Source organism: Phymastichus coffea, unplaced genomic scaffold, assembly GCF_024137745.1.
Source record: "Phymastichus coffea isolate CEN01 unplaced genomic scaffold, Cenicafe_Pcof_1.1 PCOF00054, whole genome shotgun sequence".
Lineage (NCBI taxonomy): Eukaryota > Metazoa > Arthropoda > Insecta > Hymenoptera > Eulophidae > Phymastichus > Phymastichus coffea.
The window spans coordinates 1,595,819-1,612,948 of NW_026706865.1; the positions used below are offsets into that span (position 1 = coordinate 1,595,819).

The 17,130-nt window shown below is 50.7% G+C and overlaps 1 protein-coding gene across 2 annotated transcripts; it reads right to left on the reverse strand.

Moving 5' to 3' along the window:
* Window positions 1-362: 362 nt before the first annotated feature.
* Window positions 363-16,184, reverse strand: LOC131665730 (PHD finger protein rhinoceros). Of its 2 annotated transcripts, XM_058937802.1 has the most exons (13): window positions 14,654-16,184; window positions 13,345-14,602; window positions 9,981-10,137; window positions 8,908-9,024; window positions 5,716-5,900; window positions 2,768-2,974; window positions 2,543-2,693; window positions 2,227-2,417; window positions 1,928-2,157; window positions 1,796-1,858; window positions 1,326-1,735; window positions 909-1,257; window positions 363-843 (listed from the first exon to the last, which is right to left on the reverse strand). In XM_058937802.1, the coding sequence occupies exons 1-13, from the start codon at window positions 15,445-15,447 to the stop codon at window positions 489-491; spliced, it is 4,467 nt and encodes a 1,488-aa protein (XP_058793785.1). In that variant the 5' UTR covers window positions 15,448-16,184; the 3' UTR covers window positions 363-488. The 2 variants fall into 2 exon arrangements, with proteins under 2 accessions (XP_058793785.1, XP_058793784.1); XM_058937801.1 differs by having other exon boundaries at window positions 364-843; window positions 1,326-1,858; window positions 13,345-16,176.
* Window positions 16,185-17,130: the final 946 nt, after the last annotated feature.

Genomic DNA, 17,130 nt, shown 5'->3' on the forward strand with positions numbered 1-17,130 from the left:
AAGCTTGATACGACGAGCGAGGTATTATAAAATAAATTTTATTAACAATTAATAAACGTCCGTAGTTGCTTACAAGGTAATAAAAGTCTGAAACGAAAAAAAGATGATGAGGTGAGAACTCGTATCGTTGCGGATTCACATTTTCATTTTTAGTGTACTAAAGATAGAGAAGAAAGCGCGTCGACCAATGTACATTTATACAACCCCTAAATAATCTTCGTAATCGCCTCTTCAGCCAGGAAGAGCAAGAGAAGACTTCTCAGAAACTCGGCTTTCTATAATAAATAAAATAAATATAAGTTTGTTTGTTTTTTCATAGGAACTGCAACAGTACTGCGTCCACATCCCACCCACCCACCATCCCCTCCCCATCTCCCCGAAACCGCGCATTAGAAGTGTCGTAGAAAATTTTCCGTACAAAAAGCCAACTCTACCGCGAGAGAACACAACGTAGATACATTTTTATGTACAAAAGGAGCAGAGGCAAGTCAAAAGAAGCTGCCTCTGTGCTTGGGCGCGCTCGAGATTAACTCGCGCCGCTTCCATACTGGCTGCGTAGCCGTCGAGGACGCCGCGCTCGAAGCCGGCGCTTTGGATTGTAATGCCGAGCCGATCCTCGCCGCCAGCGACGACGAAGTCGCGGACGCGCCGGACACGCCAAGGCTGTCCGAGTCGGGAATATGACGCGTCTGATGCCTCGAGTCGGTGTAGCGCCGCTTCGTGTATTTCTTACTGTCGAGTAGCGACGAGCCCGACGTCGTTGTGGTTAACGACGGCGCTGCCCGGCTCGATTGGTCCGCCCGGTTGATGTGTAGCATTCGCTCGATGTCTGCCGTCTTGGACCTGCACAATCGACAGGGGCCACGGTGCATTGTGTCGACGACGCTCGACTGTGCCGAGAAACTCACCTCATCACAGCGCCACCGATGCTAGTGATGCTCGGCGTGGAAGCGGGCAACCGACTGGCGTGTTGCGCTTGCTCCTGACTGGTCGATCTGCTGATCTGCCGGAGCTCGCTCGACGTGGTGAACGACACCCTCTGCAGCACCGGCTGCTGCTGCTGCTGCTGCTGCTGCTGCTGCTGCTGCTGCTGCTGAGGCGGCGATTGATCGGGAATATACGAAACAGCCGTGACAGTGCTGTCGGGACTGGCGGGTGGCGACGACGTCCACGAGGGTGGCGAGCTCGGCGCCTGGTCGCCGGACAAGGTCGCGGAAGAACCCACCGCGCTATCGCTGCCGTGGCGGCCTCCACCACCTGTGCAACGAACGCACCGGTTGAGCGGCTGCCCGCGGCAGTGCGAGCGCGCAGCCAGCGATGCTCACCTTCGCTGCCAGAGACCGAACGCTGCCTCTGCCTCCGCGGCGGCGCGTTGGGCGAGGCCTGCACTTGCTGCTTGGCGTGCGCGGCGGACGAGTCCTCGATGTACGGAATGTCCGGGTCGTCGAGGTTCAGCGTGAACGCGCCGGACATGGGTATCGTCAGACTGGCGGTGATGATCTGCACCTGCGACGACTTTCTGGACGGATCGCTCGGGTCTTCGCTCGAGCCGCTGTCGATGCTGTTGCTGCGCGTCGACTCGGAGTCCTTCCTGCGCGCGGTCGGCCGCTTCGGGCGCCGCGGCCGCGGCCCGATGTCGCCGCCCACGCCCGCCGACTGGTGCAGACACTCCTCGCGCGTGTACAGCCGCTTGGCCTGCTGCGCCGGCGGCGCCGCGCTCGGGCTCGCGCTCGGACTCGCGCCCGAGCTCGCGGCGGCCGCGAGGGCGACCGGCGAGCCGGTCGACGTGGGCGACAGGCTCTCCTCGGCCGAGCAGTTCTCCGTCTCGCTGCAGAGGTCCGCCTCGTCGGGACATTGCCTGCCGAGAGGGATGGCAGAGAAAGGGAAGTGAGGAGGCGCTCGGAGGGTGGTCGGCGAGGCAACTCACTCGTCGGCTCTGCGCGACAGCGCGAGGTCCAGTTCGGCCGGGTGACTGTCCATCATGTGCAGGTAGAGCTCGTCGAGCAGGGCGGCCGGCACGACGAACAGCGTGGACACGTGCTCGAGGAGGGCGCGCACCACGTTGATGACGTCGATCCTCTCCTCGGCGCGCTCGGCCGACACTTCCGAGCGCGCTTGGCCCGGCTTCACGCAGTGCAAGATGTTCGGCGCGAAGACCTTGGTAACACACGCGAACGGCCACATCAGCGGGGCTCGACTGCGTCGTCGGCCTGTTTCCATACTCACGGTGGCCAGATTGGTCGTGTCCATCTTGTTGCCGGCTAGCAACTGGCCGCCCTCGTCCCGGCGGTCCTCGCTGTGGCTCGCCACCTCGCTCAGGAAATTCAGCAGCGCGTAGAGCGTCTCGCGGTTGGGCGTCGGCAGCAGCTGTATGAGGTGCTGCAGTGCCTCCTGCTGCAGGCGCCTGTTGCGTATCTCTGCGAACGAGCCGAGGTCAGAGCCGAGGTCAGAGCCGAGGTCAGACGCGGTCCTGCCCCGTGCGCGTCTGCATTGTCGACCGCGGGAAGCGACCGAGTTCCTTGCCCTTCCCGCCCATACTCACTCTGGGTGTGGACGAAGGCTTGATAGAGGTCGCGACAGAGCAGGGGGTCGGGCAGATCGCGGAAGTACTCCTTGAGCAGGGCCGCCACGTCGTGCGGACACTGGTCCGGGCCTATTCTGTTCTCCCGGCCGCAGTCCCAGTCCTCCCGCAGCTGCGTGCGCAACAATTACCTCGTGCGTTTATTGGCGCGTCCTGGGGGAGCTCGGCCTGAGCGATGTCTCTTACCTGCCTGACGCGCTTCTTCGAGGGCGACACCCGGAAGATGCCAAGAGTGTGCAGACCAGTGGCTTCCAGGTGCTTGATGCATTGCCTCACGATCGACGGGACTGCGTCGTACTCGGACGTGCCACCGCTGTCGCTTAGTTCCAGCACGCCCGAGTCGCTGCCCGTGAGCGCGCCCCCTTTCGAGGATAACGACTCGCACGAGCCTGCCTGCAAAAGGAGATCGATTGATCGCTATTGCCTTTTGAGGACCGTCCTGGCTTGGCTTCGAGCACCGTCAACGCGATAGATTCGTAATTGTTACGCTGACCACGCGTTCGATACGTTTCGCACCTTGCCGCCATATCCGATTGATTACCCTTTTCGATATCTTTTCGATTTCCTATTAGACTAACTTATTAGAATATTATCGATTCGCTTCTCATTAAATTTAGTATTTTGAGATTTTAATTGTCATTTCTCATCAGACGGATTCAACTTCTCGATCATTAATATTCATCGCGATCGCATGAGCTGTCGCATGCAGCTGTCGTAGCATTTCAGTGTGATATCAGTCTAGCGAGAGCAACTGAGACGAATGATACAGCACGTCGCGTGCTCGTCGAAGGCTCATTCTCTCGAGTGCGCGCTCGTTAGGTCGAGTCTCGCGAATGCAAAATTGTGCGCGCACGCTCCATCTTAACTCCAGCTCCGAGCTCGCTCGGATATCTTCCACTCGGCCGTCCGCGGCAACACGACGCCGCGCATGACGCCGCCAAAGCAAGAGCAGTGACGTAGCCCAGCGACAAGGAGTGGCAGCTTTCTTTCGCGTCATCGTTTATGACTCGTGTGCCAACGATATTTCGTCGATGCACGCTTTCCGAACGAGGCGACGCCCGTAAGAACGGCAAAGTTTGCGTAGGACGGCTGCGTAGATCGACCGACAATTTCTCGAGCAATGTAGCGAGTTATTGCGCTTTGGCGCTAAACGAAGCATCTCGCACCTTGCTTTCGAGGATGCTTGCCAACTGATCGCAAGAGTTTTCGTTTCGTAGTTGGACAAGCCATACTTTCGCTCTAAAGCTGCACGCGTCTGACCAAAAACGATCGATTCCACTGCAAGTGCAAATATTTGTCTGGCGATACTTCCACATCCGTAACGCTATTTCTCACCGCTAATTTTCTCAACTTGACGATGAAATTATACAATTCATTGAATTTTCGCTCCAAGCAATCTTCGTCCCTTTTTCACCATCGCGCTACGTTCTCGCGAAACTTCCAACCAAGCGGAGGAGGCAAGCATAAAAAATTTTCAATTAAGCTAATCACGCCTAGTTTCACTTTACATCTCGACGTTACCATTTGAAACTCTTACGGATTCACTTCAATCCACTCTATTAAATCGCCTGAGAGAGAATCCAATAGTAGGACAATTTCACTGAGAGCCAGTAGTAGTTTGTGACGTGAACCCTTACGCGTGAACGAAAAAAAAAGTTGTGGAATCTGGCAATTTCGCGCTCAACTTGACAGTTTTCGATTTTTTCTTGTATGCCCGTCAATGGTATGTGAGTGATGCTGTCGTTATCTTTCCCGTGCACGTCGAAGAATCCACAAGGATATCGTAAATTTCACGACGAGATGAATTTCAACGTTACCTAACATTTTCTACGGTCTTTCTAAAGTAGCTGAAGAGCTGACCCAGCGCCCTTCTCGGCAAGCTACTTTCAAGAAAAAAATTACGTTATTTCATTAATTAAATGGACGAAGGAAGCTATTTATAGAAAAATAATATATTTCTTATGGTTCTCCCCCCACGGTAAGAATCTATTTACCCTTGCCACTCGATATCCCGATAAAAACATCACTTAGGAAAGCCCTATTACTAGCAACAATAAACGCTATATACACATACACCACACACACACAAACACACACACATACGTATACCTGCTGAAGCGTCAAGGTATACGTGACTAGACGCACGCGATTTTCCTTCTCGGAGGATCCGAATGGAAAGGACAAAATGACGAGCTCCAACTGCAAGAAGTGCTTGCAATTTCTCGAACGACAACTTTAATATTATGATGATAGACTCATTGCCGAGAGTATTATTTACAATTGCAAAGTGGCAACGTCGGTCGGACGCAATCTCGAGCATCGACGGGTCGCCGTAGTTTTTAATTTCGAATTGCGTCCCGAGGCAAATTTTACCCGAGTAAGCTCTCTCGTCTGTTCATTGTCATTTTGGATTAGTTTCTTGCTACGTATAGCTCCACGAGAAATCGAAGTGGAGAGAACAAACACTACCGGGAATCGAATGTATTGAACTTTGTTCGGAAAGGCGTGGCGATTGTGTGCGCGGCGAAGGAACGTTGAATTATGAAGATTATATTTTTCAATCCAGCCACCATTTCGGTTGCGTCAGTTCAAATTGAGATAAGAGAAGGAACGATGTTACCACGACCAGTAGAAAGTCTTGGCGATTTTGGAAAGAGTATTCGCGCAAAAGTGGTGGCAACGAGCGATAGAGGTGGTAGAAGGAGGAGCTCGAGCTCGCCGAACATTTATTTATAAAAGCGAAAAGATGCGTGGGTGTACGTGGGCCGAAAGAGGCGGTCTACGTCGTCACCGATGACACTGGGCTTTTGGACTTTTAGTGACGCGCGTTGCTGCGCTTGCGTGACGAAAGAGGCGCCTACGCCAACGATGACTTTCACGGCTAAATGGTCTTTAGCTAAGAGAATTTGGCGAGAGGGTGGCACCATTGTTTTGTTGTTTTGCGCCGACTGCGTGCCTTTCGCTTTTTTCGCAATGGTATTTTGCAATCTTTCGAAGTTGTCATTATTACGATTTTCATCGAGTACATTTTAACTATACGTGCCTCTGCTCTAATACACTGTACGCGAAGCTATCGTATTCACAATTCCTCCATTTTGCGGATCAAAAAAGTATTAATCATATATCAATATTACCTCATCGGTCTTGGAAGCTGTTGTAGTCTCGATGAGGCTTGTAAAGCTGGTTCGACTTCCATGATGGCTACTGCGACTCAGGCTGCAGCCAACGTCGACGATCTCGCCCGAAGCTATCCGTGCGAGACGGTCGTTTTCCAAACACTGCGCCATCGAAATACCAAATACCAGGCCACTGCTCGATTCTAAACAATAACCCAATGCACACAAGTGTTCTGGTTAATCAGCTTGTTTTCTTACATACTTTCTCCGTAATTTACTAGAATGAATTGCGAAAATTCTTCGCAACAGTGCCTTAATTTTATCCGCGACCAGGTAATAAAGAGCATTCCTCTCGAGCTCCACGGGGAGAAGAAAAAATATAAGAAACGAAAATATAGTATTGGGTTCCCTCATCCCTACGACTATCGAACTTCTGAAATAAAGCTCAGCATGGCTGTAAGTATGCGGCGTAAGCTCGAGCGAGAAAAATTGGGATCTCGGCCGAGACGCGCTGGTGGGCAGACGACCGGGAAAAAGCGAGATTTTCCTTGTCGAGTGGCTGAACATGAGAATTTGGCCACTTTTGCAGTTACGCGGGCGCAGCTCGAGTCGCACTTATTGCCGACAGTGGACGAAGCTCGTCCTATTGAGTATGCGTGGCTCGCGCGAAGGAGGCTGACGCGAGAAATTCAAATCGTACGATGCCGACGAGGCACTGTTGGAAAACGACTGTTCAAATTTAACGACGTGCTGTTTTATCGAAAATCTCGCATTCGCCGCGCGACGTCACGTTGGCACGAGCGATTCGCAATGCATTGGATTTTTCTTTTGTAAAAACTGTACAAATTATTAACGGAAGCTTGAAAATTGATGAGAAATAATGATTTTCTTCTCGATCGCGTGGGATTAATAAATATATGACCTACGGCCAGAACAAGTAGCGCAAATAAGCAGTATTATTAGTGGAGCGTTGTTTCGTTGATCAAAAATCGTTTTCGTTCACAGCGAAAGCAATGCACTTCTCTTTCGAGATAGCCAATGATGCCAGAACATATTTAGCGCTGACAGTAATGTGATAAATAATGGCGATAATTTATCTCAGTCTCGGCCAATAGTTTCTGCAATAGGCAATCCCTTCGAAAACATCCTCGTTCCGAAAGCGAAGCTCAAGCAGGCTCGGCTAATATTCGATTTGGTCCCCACGAGTACCTCCAACGTTATGCAAGCGCGCGTACGCGTCTTTCCCTCGCTCGCGATTAATCAAGTGCGTCGGCTGTCTCCCCAAAAACCTATTTATAAGTTTTCAATTACGCGCGCGCCGACAGTGAATCAGCAAAGCCGCGAATATCTTAGTCGGAGCACGAGGCGGATAGATTGATCGCGATATTATTCCGATGGGACAATTGTGCTTCTTGGAACAAGACTCGCGCGGCATCGGAGAGCTAGGTTATTCCGCGAAGCAATGTATTTACACTCGCGTAATCGCATCCACTCTCGCGGCGATTTATGCACTTCCGGGAGCCCGAAAATTCGCGCGGAAGTGCGCGCTTATCGCCAAACGCGCCGAGGGCAGTAATGAACAGGCGTCTTCTCTGAGCGCGCGTACGTACGGCCCACGTCCGAAAATTGGCCCCACAAAGTTCACAATTTAGGACGGCGCACCGGGAAGTCGACGGGCGGCGATAAGTGATCGCGCAATCCGGCTGCGCGAAATCCAATATCCCTCCTCTCACCTCGATAGCCGCAAAAGCAGAGCCCTCCGGGCTGATTATAACAGCTCGGCTTCGGTAATCGTATTCGCCCGCGCGCGCACGCACTGCCCTGGCCATTGCTTTAACCCAGGTGCAATTTGCCGTTTTGAGTGCAAACGACACCTGCATATACGGTTCGGTTTTTCTATTGAGGTGAGGAAGCTTTAACTAAGCAGCACGATAATTCAATTAAATAATCAACCAATCTTCCATCACTCGAAAGCTACGTGCTCGGAGTATCGACTAAGAAATTCTTTCGAGATACATCAAAAAGACCGCATCGAATCCTCGTTTATATTTATCGTGAACACGTGAACCTCGACAACTTCATAACTTTTAAATAAATCTATCGAAACCCATAATGCACGACAACAGACGTCTTACCGAATACTTGCCACGTGAGTCATAGAAGGTCCAAGTTTAAAAATACTCCGAGCAGGGAGATAAAAGTGACGCGTGCTCGACGCAGGTGCGAGTGAATCGTAGGCAAGAGACGGAGTTTCGTCTGCGCATGAAGCACAGCAAATTGATTGTCAGCTTAAATCGGAAACCACAACGAGGAAGAAGGGAGGGGCTACAGCATCAAAACCATGCTTTGTGGTTTAGGAGGCTTGGAGACTGAGAGAGGTAGTTCGATAACGCTCGCAAGTCGATTTGGGCTTGTTGTTGCAGCCCCTTCAACGCCTCCTAATTATTAATTGTTATTGTACAGACATCGTCAAACCATTATGTTTTCATTTTTGTCGTTTCAAAGAAAACCGATTCGTTTGTAATAGTTAACTAATTCGAATAAATGAATTAAATGGATAAAAATACTTCCCGTCAATCTTTCTTTTCACTGCTTATGTTACGACTAATACTACTGCACATTAAAAAATTAGTCGTCACCCTAATGGTCATTACAAGAAAGAGAATTCGTATAGAAAAAAATTCATCAACTAAAACGACATACGTCCAAGCTTCAATAACTCAAAAGTCGCTTTGCTGAACAATTTCGATCTCGAAAAAAAGTATCGTCTCAAGGACAATTTCTACAGGATCATCCGCGACAAGTAGTAAAAGACAGTATACTGCCAGACGCTCGTCGTCAAGCCGATCACGCACTCTCGTAAATGCAGCTCAACACTTCTTCTTCTTCTTCTTCTTCTTCTTCACTTTTTTTCTCGAGAGAAGAGAACTTCATATCTAGTCTGCCTTTATTTCTCCAGAGTTTTGTTTAGAAGTAAAAATAAATCGCAAGCGCCCTACTTCACTTCATTAAAACTTTCAAAAAGTCTCTCTGGTGAAAGAGAGAGAACCTATAAGAATTCTCGTTTTACTCGATCGAAGTGTAGCGTAGCGTTAGGTTTCTTTCTGGTGCTTTTTACATTCTACTAAATTTTCTTTTGAAGCCTGAATGAAGCGAACAAACTGTGAATACCAAACACACTCCGACAATAATAAATTAATAAAAACTCACCTTTCTCCTTCTCATCCTTGCTTTTGCTATCGAAAAATCCCGTAGTAAGGGCCTTCCTCTTGAGCAGATAAGCTCTCCTCTTTGGTTTCGCAGTGACCGAGCCACCCGACAGCGACTCTACAAAAAGCGCGTGGAAATGAGCATTTTGCGAAAACAAACAGCAAAGACATTTCACGTACCCTTCGCTAAATCAACGTCAACAATAAACCCGAATTCCGCAAATAAACGAAACAGAGATCAAAAAGGTGCGCGCGCGATAATAAAAAGACCGAGGGACACCTACCTACGTAAACGCGAAACTTGACCCACTTTTATCGCTTGTGCGTGCGTTAAACCTCGCGAGTTCTTCTTCGAAATAACAAGCGCACCACTTGATTTATCCATTTATTGTTCTTCTTCTTGTTTCTTCGAGGTATTAATGTATTTTCACGATTCAATTATTTTTTTCGCGAGAGGGCTTTACGGGCTAATTTGTCCGTTTTTCGTTGAGGTCATTTAATATTCGAAATTTAACGAGAACCTCCTAGTGATTTTTTAAAAATATCTTCGTTGTGTGGCGCTGCGTTGCCGCTGAGAATTTTTTCAGAATACGAGCCACTCTGCATTTCCGGATTATTTTTGTCTTTCGAAACGAATCAAACCGCATTCTTCGAAAGTGGCCACAGGCAAAGCTGAGCTTGATAATAGACGCACGGAAAACAGTTTGTGTGCGAGTTGGACGTGCCGGCTAGGAACTCCACGAAAATCCAGTGAATGAAAGTGTTAGAAGCTCGACGAGTAAAGACGCGAATAAAGAAGTGATGCGACTATACGGGCAATCGATTGTCAATAGATCGGCGCGAAGTAGACGAGAAAAGCTTGCAATGAATCGGTGGAAACATCGAAGATTCACTAGCTATCGTTTCGTGGTAATACGAAGGCGTCGGTGGATGATTCAACTAGTGGAATAGTCGAATGCAAAACTCGCCACTTATAGCGCACCGCGTCGAAGTGCTGCTCGTTAACTTCCTTGTCGATTTATTGCAATTCGACAGCAGTTCCGGAAGGCACTAAAACAGAAAAAGGTCACTTACCGCTGGGCGGCCTGATGTGTACGCCAAGATTGAGCGCCTGAAGTTTCGCCACGGAGACGCGGCACAGCACCTTGCGCTCGACATCGGACAGTTGACGTAACGCCGTGTCCTGTAACGTCACCCGACGGCCACTCGTGCCCGCCCACGTGCACTTGCCCTGCGAAAATCCACGCACACAGTGCACGTTTTACGCGATGCAACTTTCGACTCGCAGTTGGCGCGACGCAAGTTTCGCGAATGGGCATCATCGAGGGTTCCACTGGGAGTTTCACAACGCCTGTACGTACGCCCGTGGAACTGCGCGCGAGGCGAGACGCGCCACAATCGGAATGCAGCTCGACCGATCTGCGGCGTCCGTAATTGTTATAAGTGCCGGAGGCAACTTTGTCGTTTGTACGAGCGCGGGCGCATGTTTCTTTCCTGACTTTACGATCGAAACCTGATGATGTTTACGAGCACCGAGTTGTACAATTGACTCGCGGTCGCGTTCGTATTTCGTTTAAAAAAGTTCACACTGCAAAATCGATATATCGATATATATCCAGCTACATGCGTAAGCGCGTACGCGTAGGCGGATTAGTATAATACAAGCTTTTGCGCCTCTGATCGCCATGGCTCGCTTGATTTACGCGATACACGTGCGCATTCGATGCGCTCGATTGAAAGTCTTGTTTATCGATGCAAAGCTTGCGCACTAAATCCTATTTAGCAAATAATCGAGCTAACGCACATTACCATGAAAACAATATTTTACTCCGTCAGTACGACGCGCGACTGCTTTTCGAAGGAATGCCTGTTTTTTTAAGCGAGCAAAAACTGCTGGTGCTGGTCGCTTGTTGAAATCCCAGCTGCTCTCGAAGCTGATGCTTGCGAGGTGTCTAAATAAGACGCCTGCGTCGCGCAGTTTTATCTTTACAATGCTTTCACAAGATTATTTTACTTGAAAGCTCGAGCTTCCCTTTCCTCTTTCTTATTCGATGCGCTTTCATAAATAACGCCCAGCGTAATGTCCTTACAAAAGAGTATTCGAGAGTGCTAACGGATTTTCCGATGCTGCTTTCGAGAAAACTTGAATCAAGCTGAGCGAGCGTTTAATTACCCTTCGGATGGGCGGTCACTTCAGGCTTCTTTTGTGCGCGAGAGACGATTGCGTCATAACAATGCTTTAATGCCATCCGTTGGCAGATTAAAAAAGTCAGTGCAGAGCGGTAAGAAAAGATGCTATCGCGTATGAACAGACTTGAATAGAGCGGAAAAGCTTCGACGACGAGACATATCGTCGTTATGGACTTTTATTTCCACCATTAATCGGATTCGAAACTCAATTGAAGCTTTAGCTAAGAGAAAACCAACCGCCTGCATCATTACCAATTTTTATTATAACCGAATTATTAATTTTCCTATTAAAGGGACTCGAGAGAAACGAAGAAATGTAGCTGTGAATCCAAACTCGCAAATTCGAATTCATGGGTGAAATAAGAAAAGAAAGTATTAAAGAAACGTCGATAATCTGAGTCCTTGGAATAATATTTTACTGAAAAGCAAGTGCTAATGGAGAGCAGCAGCAGCAGCAGCAGTAACAGCAACAGTAGCAGCAGCAGCAGCAGCAGCAGCAGCAGCAGCAGCAGCAGCAGCAGCAACAGCAGCAGCACTGGAAGAGAAAAAAAGAAAAAGAACCGACGACGTCGGTACGCAAGCTATTTTTAACCAGCGAAATTCCCGAGGCCCTAAATTGGTTGAGCGTGTTCCGCTTTAACCGGCATCTTCTTCGCTAGTTTACATTCTCTTTCTCTCGACCGCGCGCGCGCACGGCAAGGTCGCCCTTTTCCCTCCACACCAAGTTTACCTTGTGCCGGCCATGAATAGGAATTGTATTGGCGTGAGGATGAGATTGAAACCACTTTGTCTTTGCGTGGGATTAAATAGCAGCGTTGATTCTTGCCAAAAGACACGTGCGTTTCAAGTGTACGTGAATTATGGAGCGGATTCTCGTAATTTTTCTTTCGTCGCTTAAAAGACTCGAATAACTTGGAAACACCGAATGGGATAATATTTGACCTTTAGCAAGACGAAGAAACATTATCAACAGCAACGGTTGATATCGAGGACATTGAAACGTGAAATGCTTCGTTTGAACGACACGTGAAATCGAATGGAGCTTATTAAAAATGACAAGTATAAGCGTCTCACAAGGATTTCTATTCTTTTCTATTACAGCCTATATTTAGGAAATGAAAAAAATAATCTTGCTCGAGAGCAGGTTTCTTTCTTTTAGCCCGATTCTGTCGCTGGCGCTCAACGTTTTTTTGGAGTATTTCCAATCGGCTGGCAGTAAACCTAAATTTTGAGAGAGCTTCAAAGACAGTTGTCAAACAAGCACTTGTAGCACTGGCTGCCTAAAATTATTGTGGAGCTAGAACGTTCAGCGGGAACAGCCAAAACGAAACGGAGAAGAAAATAAAGTTTAGAATCGAAAAGAAGAAGTATCCTACGTCAATGGGAGTAACAACAGATAGCAATTTCATAATAACACACTCCAGGCGTGAAGTAGGCGCCGGCGGTTTACGACTGCGATCGTAGGCGACCCAGTGAGGCGATGGAAGAAGAGGCGAGAGAAGCGGCATCGGCCACGTCCGCGAAGCCGCCGGGATTACAAATCGACGGCGCTGCTCTGGCGCGCCGCTCCGCCAAAATAAAGCGCGCATCGGCTAATTGGCCTGGCTTAATTTTCCGCGCGATCGTTGCTTATCCCCGAGATCTCGCGCTCGGCGTTCGGCGCTCGGACGAACGGCCCGAGGTGGGATTATAAATAATAGCAGCGCTCTAGCTCGCTCGTGCGCACCGCGAAGTGTTCGTCAAAGTCGTCCTATAGCGCCGCTCGCTCGCCCGTCTTTTTTTATAAATCGGCACCGGCTATGAATAGACGCAATGCGCGTTCGCTTGGATTTTTTGGATTTCCCTTCTCCCCGCTCCAGTCTCGCTCGCGGACACCCTCGGCGCAAGCACCGGCAACGATTGCAGCGCGCCGCGAGTTCAAAGTCCATTAATAAGCGTAAACAAGCTGCGAGCGATGCATTCCGCGTGGACGCGGCTGCAACTCTCTCCCGATGAATGGGCTGCAAACGACAAGGGGTTTCGCTTTTCGTTTTCGCCACGTCAGTCATCGACCGCTGGTCAAGCGTGTATTTCGGGAAGTTCCATCTAAATGAAATTCCGAGCTTCGCGAAGTCGAGAAATCGTGGAAGCTACTTATTTCCGTGACACAAAGATCATCGACGCTCGGCACCGGTGCCGAGGAAGGCTAGCGCAAGCTCGTTAAAGGGCTGGCGAAAGACGTGGATGTTTGCTGAAAAAACGTACTCACCTGTGGCGTCCACTGCGACACGAGATTGATAGCCCTCGACGAGCTCTTGCTCCTGGACTTGAAGATCTTTTTAGCGACAAGACGACTGCTGTGATGCACCACGCTACTCGAGGACTTGCTCTTCTGCATCGCGTTGCCACCTGCGTTATTCAGGTTATTGGTTAGAGCTGGCGAGCCAGGTGCCGAGTGAGGTTTACCATGCGAGGACCCGTGAAGGAGATGGGATAGGAAGGATTGATGATGCTTGGGTGTCGAGGGCTCTTCGCTGCCAAGTCCCGCGTCGATGCTGCTCCTAGAACTTGCGTTCCGACTGATCGGCGAGGCCGTGGTTTCCGCGTCGGAAATAGCTTCACCGGGTTCCAAGCTGCTCATCTCTCGATAACCAACCATCCAGTTGTCTTCGGTCTGGCAGCCTTTGTTGTTGCCGTCGTCGTCGCCGGGCTTGCTGATCTCGCCCTTGGCTTTGATGTTCCGTAGATTGCGGTCGTAGTTGACGCGCTTGAATCTGTCGGCTTTCTCGGAATCGACGGATTTCTTTCTGGCCATGCGCAAGTACCTCTTTATAGTATCGCTGACCGACGGCGAGACGTCGTCGTTATCCACGCTGCTTCGTCTCCTGCCGGACTTGTGGTCCTTGCCGCTAAGTGGCGGAGACGACTGCTCGTCTTTGTCCCTCTCCAGGAGCAGCGCTTCCAAGGTCTCCCTGGGCACGGGATTCGTTTGTACGCCCGAGTCCACAGGACCGCGCTCGGTACTGGGACCTTGAACGGCAATCAACGGTGGGATCGATCCGGAATCCCTCTTATAGCCAGGGGACTGGTTCTTCGGCTGAAACCTTTCGGTTCTCGGTTGATTGAACCATCTCGACGGCGACGTGTACGCTCCGGTGGCGCGAGGACCGCGAAAGCCTCGAGTGCACCTCAGGTCGAAGTACAACTTCTCCAAGAGTTTTCTGTCGGTGAGAATGTCCGAGATGACGTGTTGCCTGTTGGGTGACTTGCTGTAGTAACGACTCAAAGTGTCCAACAAGGATTTGTGCACAAAGTCACTCTGGTAGGGTATGGAAATCTTGGGAACCGTGCCACTACCACATTGCACGCCCGCCGAAATAGCACCACCCGCACTCGCACTGCTGCTCATCGCACTCCTCGACGTCGTGAAATCTCGCCTGCCTTCGGCCATTATCTGATTCAAGTGTTGTTCCAGCTTCTCTATCAACTGCTGGTAATCCAAGCCACTGCTGTTTAGGTTGGCTGTCCTGGTCGCGGAATCCTTGAAGGCGCTGCAGGTCGATTGGTCGGTGCTCAACGAGACGGACCTGCTGGTAGTCTTGCTAGTGGTGGCGGCGCCGCTCGACTGCAGTTCCGAGGGCTGCAAGTTCAGGTACTTCTGGAGCATGTCCGCGAGCGCCTTGGCCTCGGCATCATTCGCCGCGCGAACGGGCGAAGCCGGACTGCTGCCGCTATTGTCGCCACCGCCGCAGCCGACAGCAGACGCGATGGCGGCTGGCGGTGGCTGCGACGACGACGACAGCAGCCACTCGCGCTTGACCTTGGCTAAATCGAGCTTGCTGCCGCCACCGCCGCGGCCGCCGGACGCCAGTAGCGGACTGGACGGTAACCCAATACTAGAATTCGAGCCACGCGATCGCGACGACCGCTGCTCGTCGGCTTCGTCGGCCGAGCAGGTCGGCTTGGCCCGACAGCTGCCGCCCACTTGACGCGTACGCCGCCTGCGCGCCGAGCGGAAGCTCAAGCTGCCCGGATACGAGGTCTTGCGCCACAGCAAGAATCTCGGCTCGCAGGAGCACACGTCCTGGAAGTACTGCTCGATCTTGGGGATGTCCTCGGGCCGATTGTGGCCGGAGTCGGGCAGCAGGTGGCGTCCGGCGTCGGCCATGTAGCGCCACGTCTTGCGCGTGAGCAGCCAGCGCTCCTTGATGGGCTTGCCGGTGAGGAGCTTGCGGCTCGTGCGCCGATCCTTCGAGCCGGGCGGCGTGCGAGGCGAGCCCGAGGCCGCGTGGCCCGGCGAGTCCAGGCTGTCCCGGCGCGACCTGCGCCTGCTGCTGCCCGGGCCGCCGACTCGCTGCTGATGGTCCGCCATCGCGGCCGACGCCTCCCGATAATCCCTTCTTGCCACGCGCGGCACTTTCCACGAGTTGTTGGCCGCTCGGCCGCCTGGGGTGGACTCGGATGGCGACGACGACGGCCACGACGACGACAACGACGACGACGACGACCACGACGACCACGACGACGACGACGACGACGACAACGCTGCCGGTCTAACACTCTTGCCAGCACGACCTGCACACGCGACGACGAACGCTCGCCTTGTTCGATGCTGCACATCCCAGGCTCAGCGAATACCCGGACACATGATTGCTCCACCGACTCGTGCTTTGGCATTAAAGCAACCGCGGCGGCAGAGGCTGCTGGGTCTTCTCGCGCGCCAACTCGAGCTCTTTCGCAGCTAAAAGTCGACCATCACTTTGAGACAATTCCACTGCACTTTCCAAGACAACTGTCACTCGGAGCACGAGGCTTGCGTACATCACTCGCGAGAGAGAGAGAGAGAGAGAGAGAGAGAGAGAGGGAGAGAGAGAAGGAGATTAACTTTTCAGCGTGGCGGTTCCCTCTTTCGCGAGAGAAGAGAAGGGAAATGAGCGGAGGCACGTGATTTTGGGCGCTTTGAGCGCGCGCCACGACTAAACCGCCGGCCGGGCGCGCGGTCTAAAAGCGTCTTCTCCTCGTTCTCGCGCTTTTCGTGAGAGTACCATTCTCGTGAAGAGAGGAAGAGAGAGAGAGAGAGAAGAGCAGAGCGGGAGAAGCTCTACTCCCCAGCGAAACCGAGCGATATATACTTATCCGCGCTCGCACGCTTCTCGCCAAATGCCAAGATACTAAATAGTGATAGAGGCCAGAATGTACGCACTCGAGGGAGGAGTTGGTTCTCGACCGATTTCTCGTCAACTCGCGCAAATTGCTATTCCTAGCTTTTCCTTTTTTATCTTTCTCGTCACCGCATAAGTAGTCAGTTCAAACAATATTGCAGAGCGCGGCTTGACCTACATATTGAATCTCGATTTGGCGAAGCTTCCAGATCTCATCAACCAAATTAGTTTTGGAAAGCCTCGCTCTACTCATTTGCATTTACATCGACGTGTGTAGCGAGGATTCGCTTTTCAGGTGCTTGCCTGCACCGAAATAGAGAGTTTTCATAATAGTGCGTTAGCTTGTTAAAAAACATTAGAAAGACATTTTTTCCGGACAACAAAAGCGATGAAATAGAGCTCGTTAGACAGAGATGTCAGCTAGTTTCGCATCATTCTATGAGGGATCTGCGTTATTTCTGGTCTTTTTCTGAATTTTTAAATTTAGATGCTAATAAACCTTCAATAAATGACGTCAGCGTCGCGTATCCTTCAATCCGCCTGTGTAGCATTTTACTTTTTATTTTATTTTATTTTATTTTAATTTCCGACGATGAGCATTTTTACAGTTCGGCTGTATTTTTCTCGATTTCCGAATCTAGGCCTATCAATTATAGAATCGTATTAGTTAAGATTCTGGCGTGGATGACCTTACAGACTCGTCTAATACAAATTTAGAAGGTTAACTCGTCTATTAATCGCGTGATCCATTGAAACTATTTAAAATTGATGAAATCGATAGCAAGCCTATCTATCGCACATAAAAATCGAAGCCAGTGGCCGTCTGAGCACACGACAAACGCCACGTGCACTTCTTACGAAGGACCAGAGAGGACACAATGATTGTATAGTGG

Excerpts from the sequence above, each read along its gene's own strand:
- LOC131665730 (XM_058937801.1), bottom strand. The coding sequence starts at position 15,447 with ATGGCGGACCATCAGCAGCGAGTCGGCGGCCCGGGCAGCAGCAGGCGC. Across the intron at positions 5,901-8,907 it reads CAAGGATGAGAAGGAGAAAG|AATCGAGCAGTGGCCTGGTA; the intron begins GTGAGTTTTTAT and ends GTTATTGTTTAG. Across the intron at positions 1,859-1,927 it reads CTGTCGCGCAGAGCCGACGA|GCAATGTCCCGACGAGGCGG; the intron begins GTGAGTTGCCTC and ends CCCTCTCGGCAG.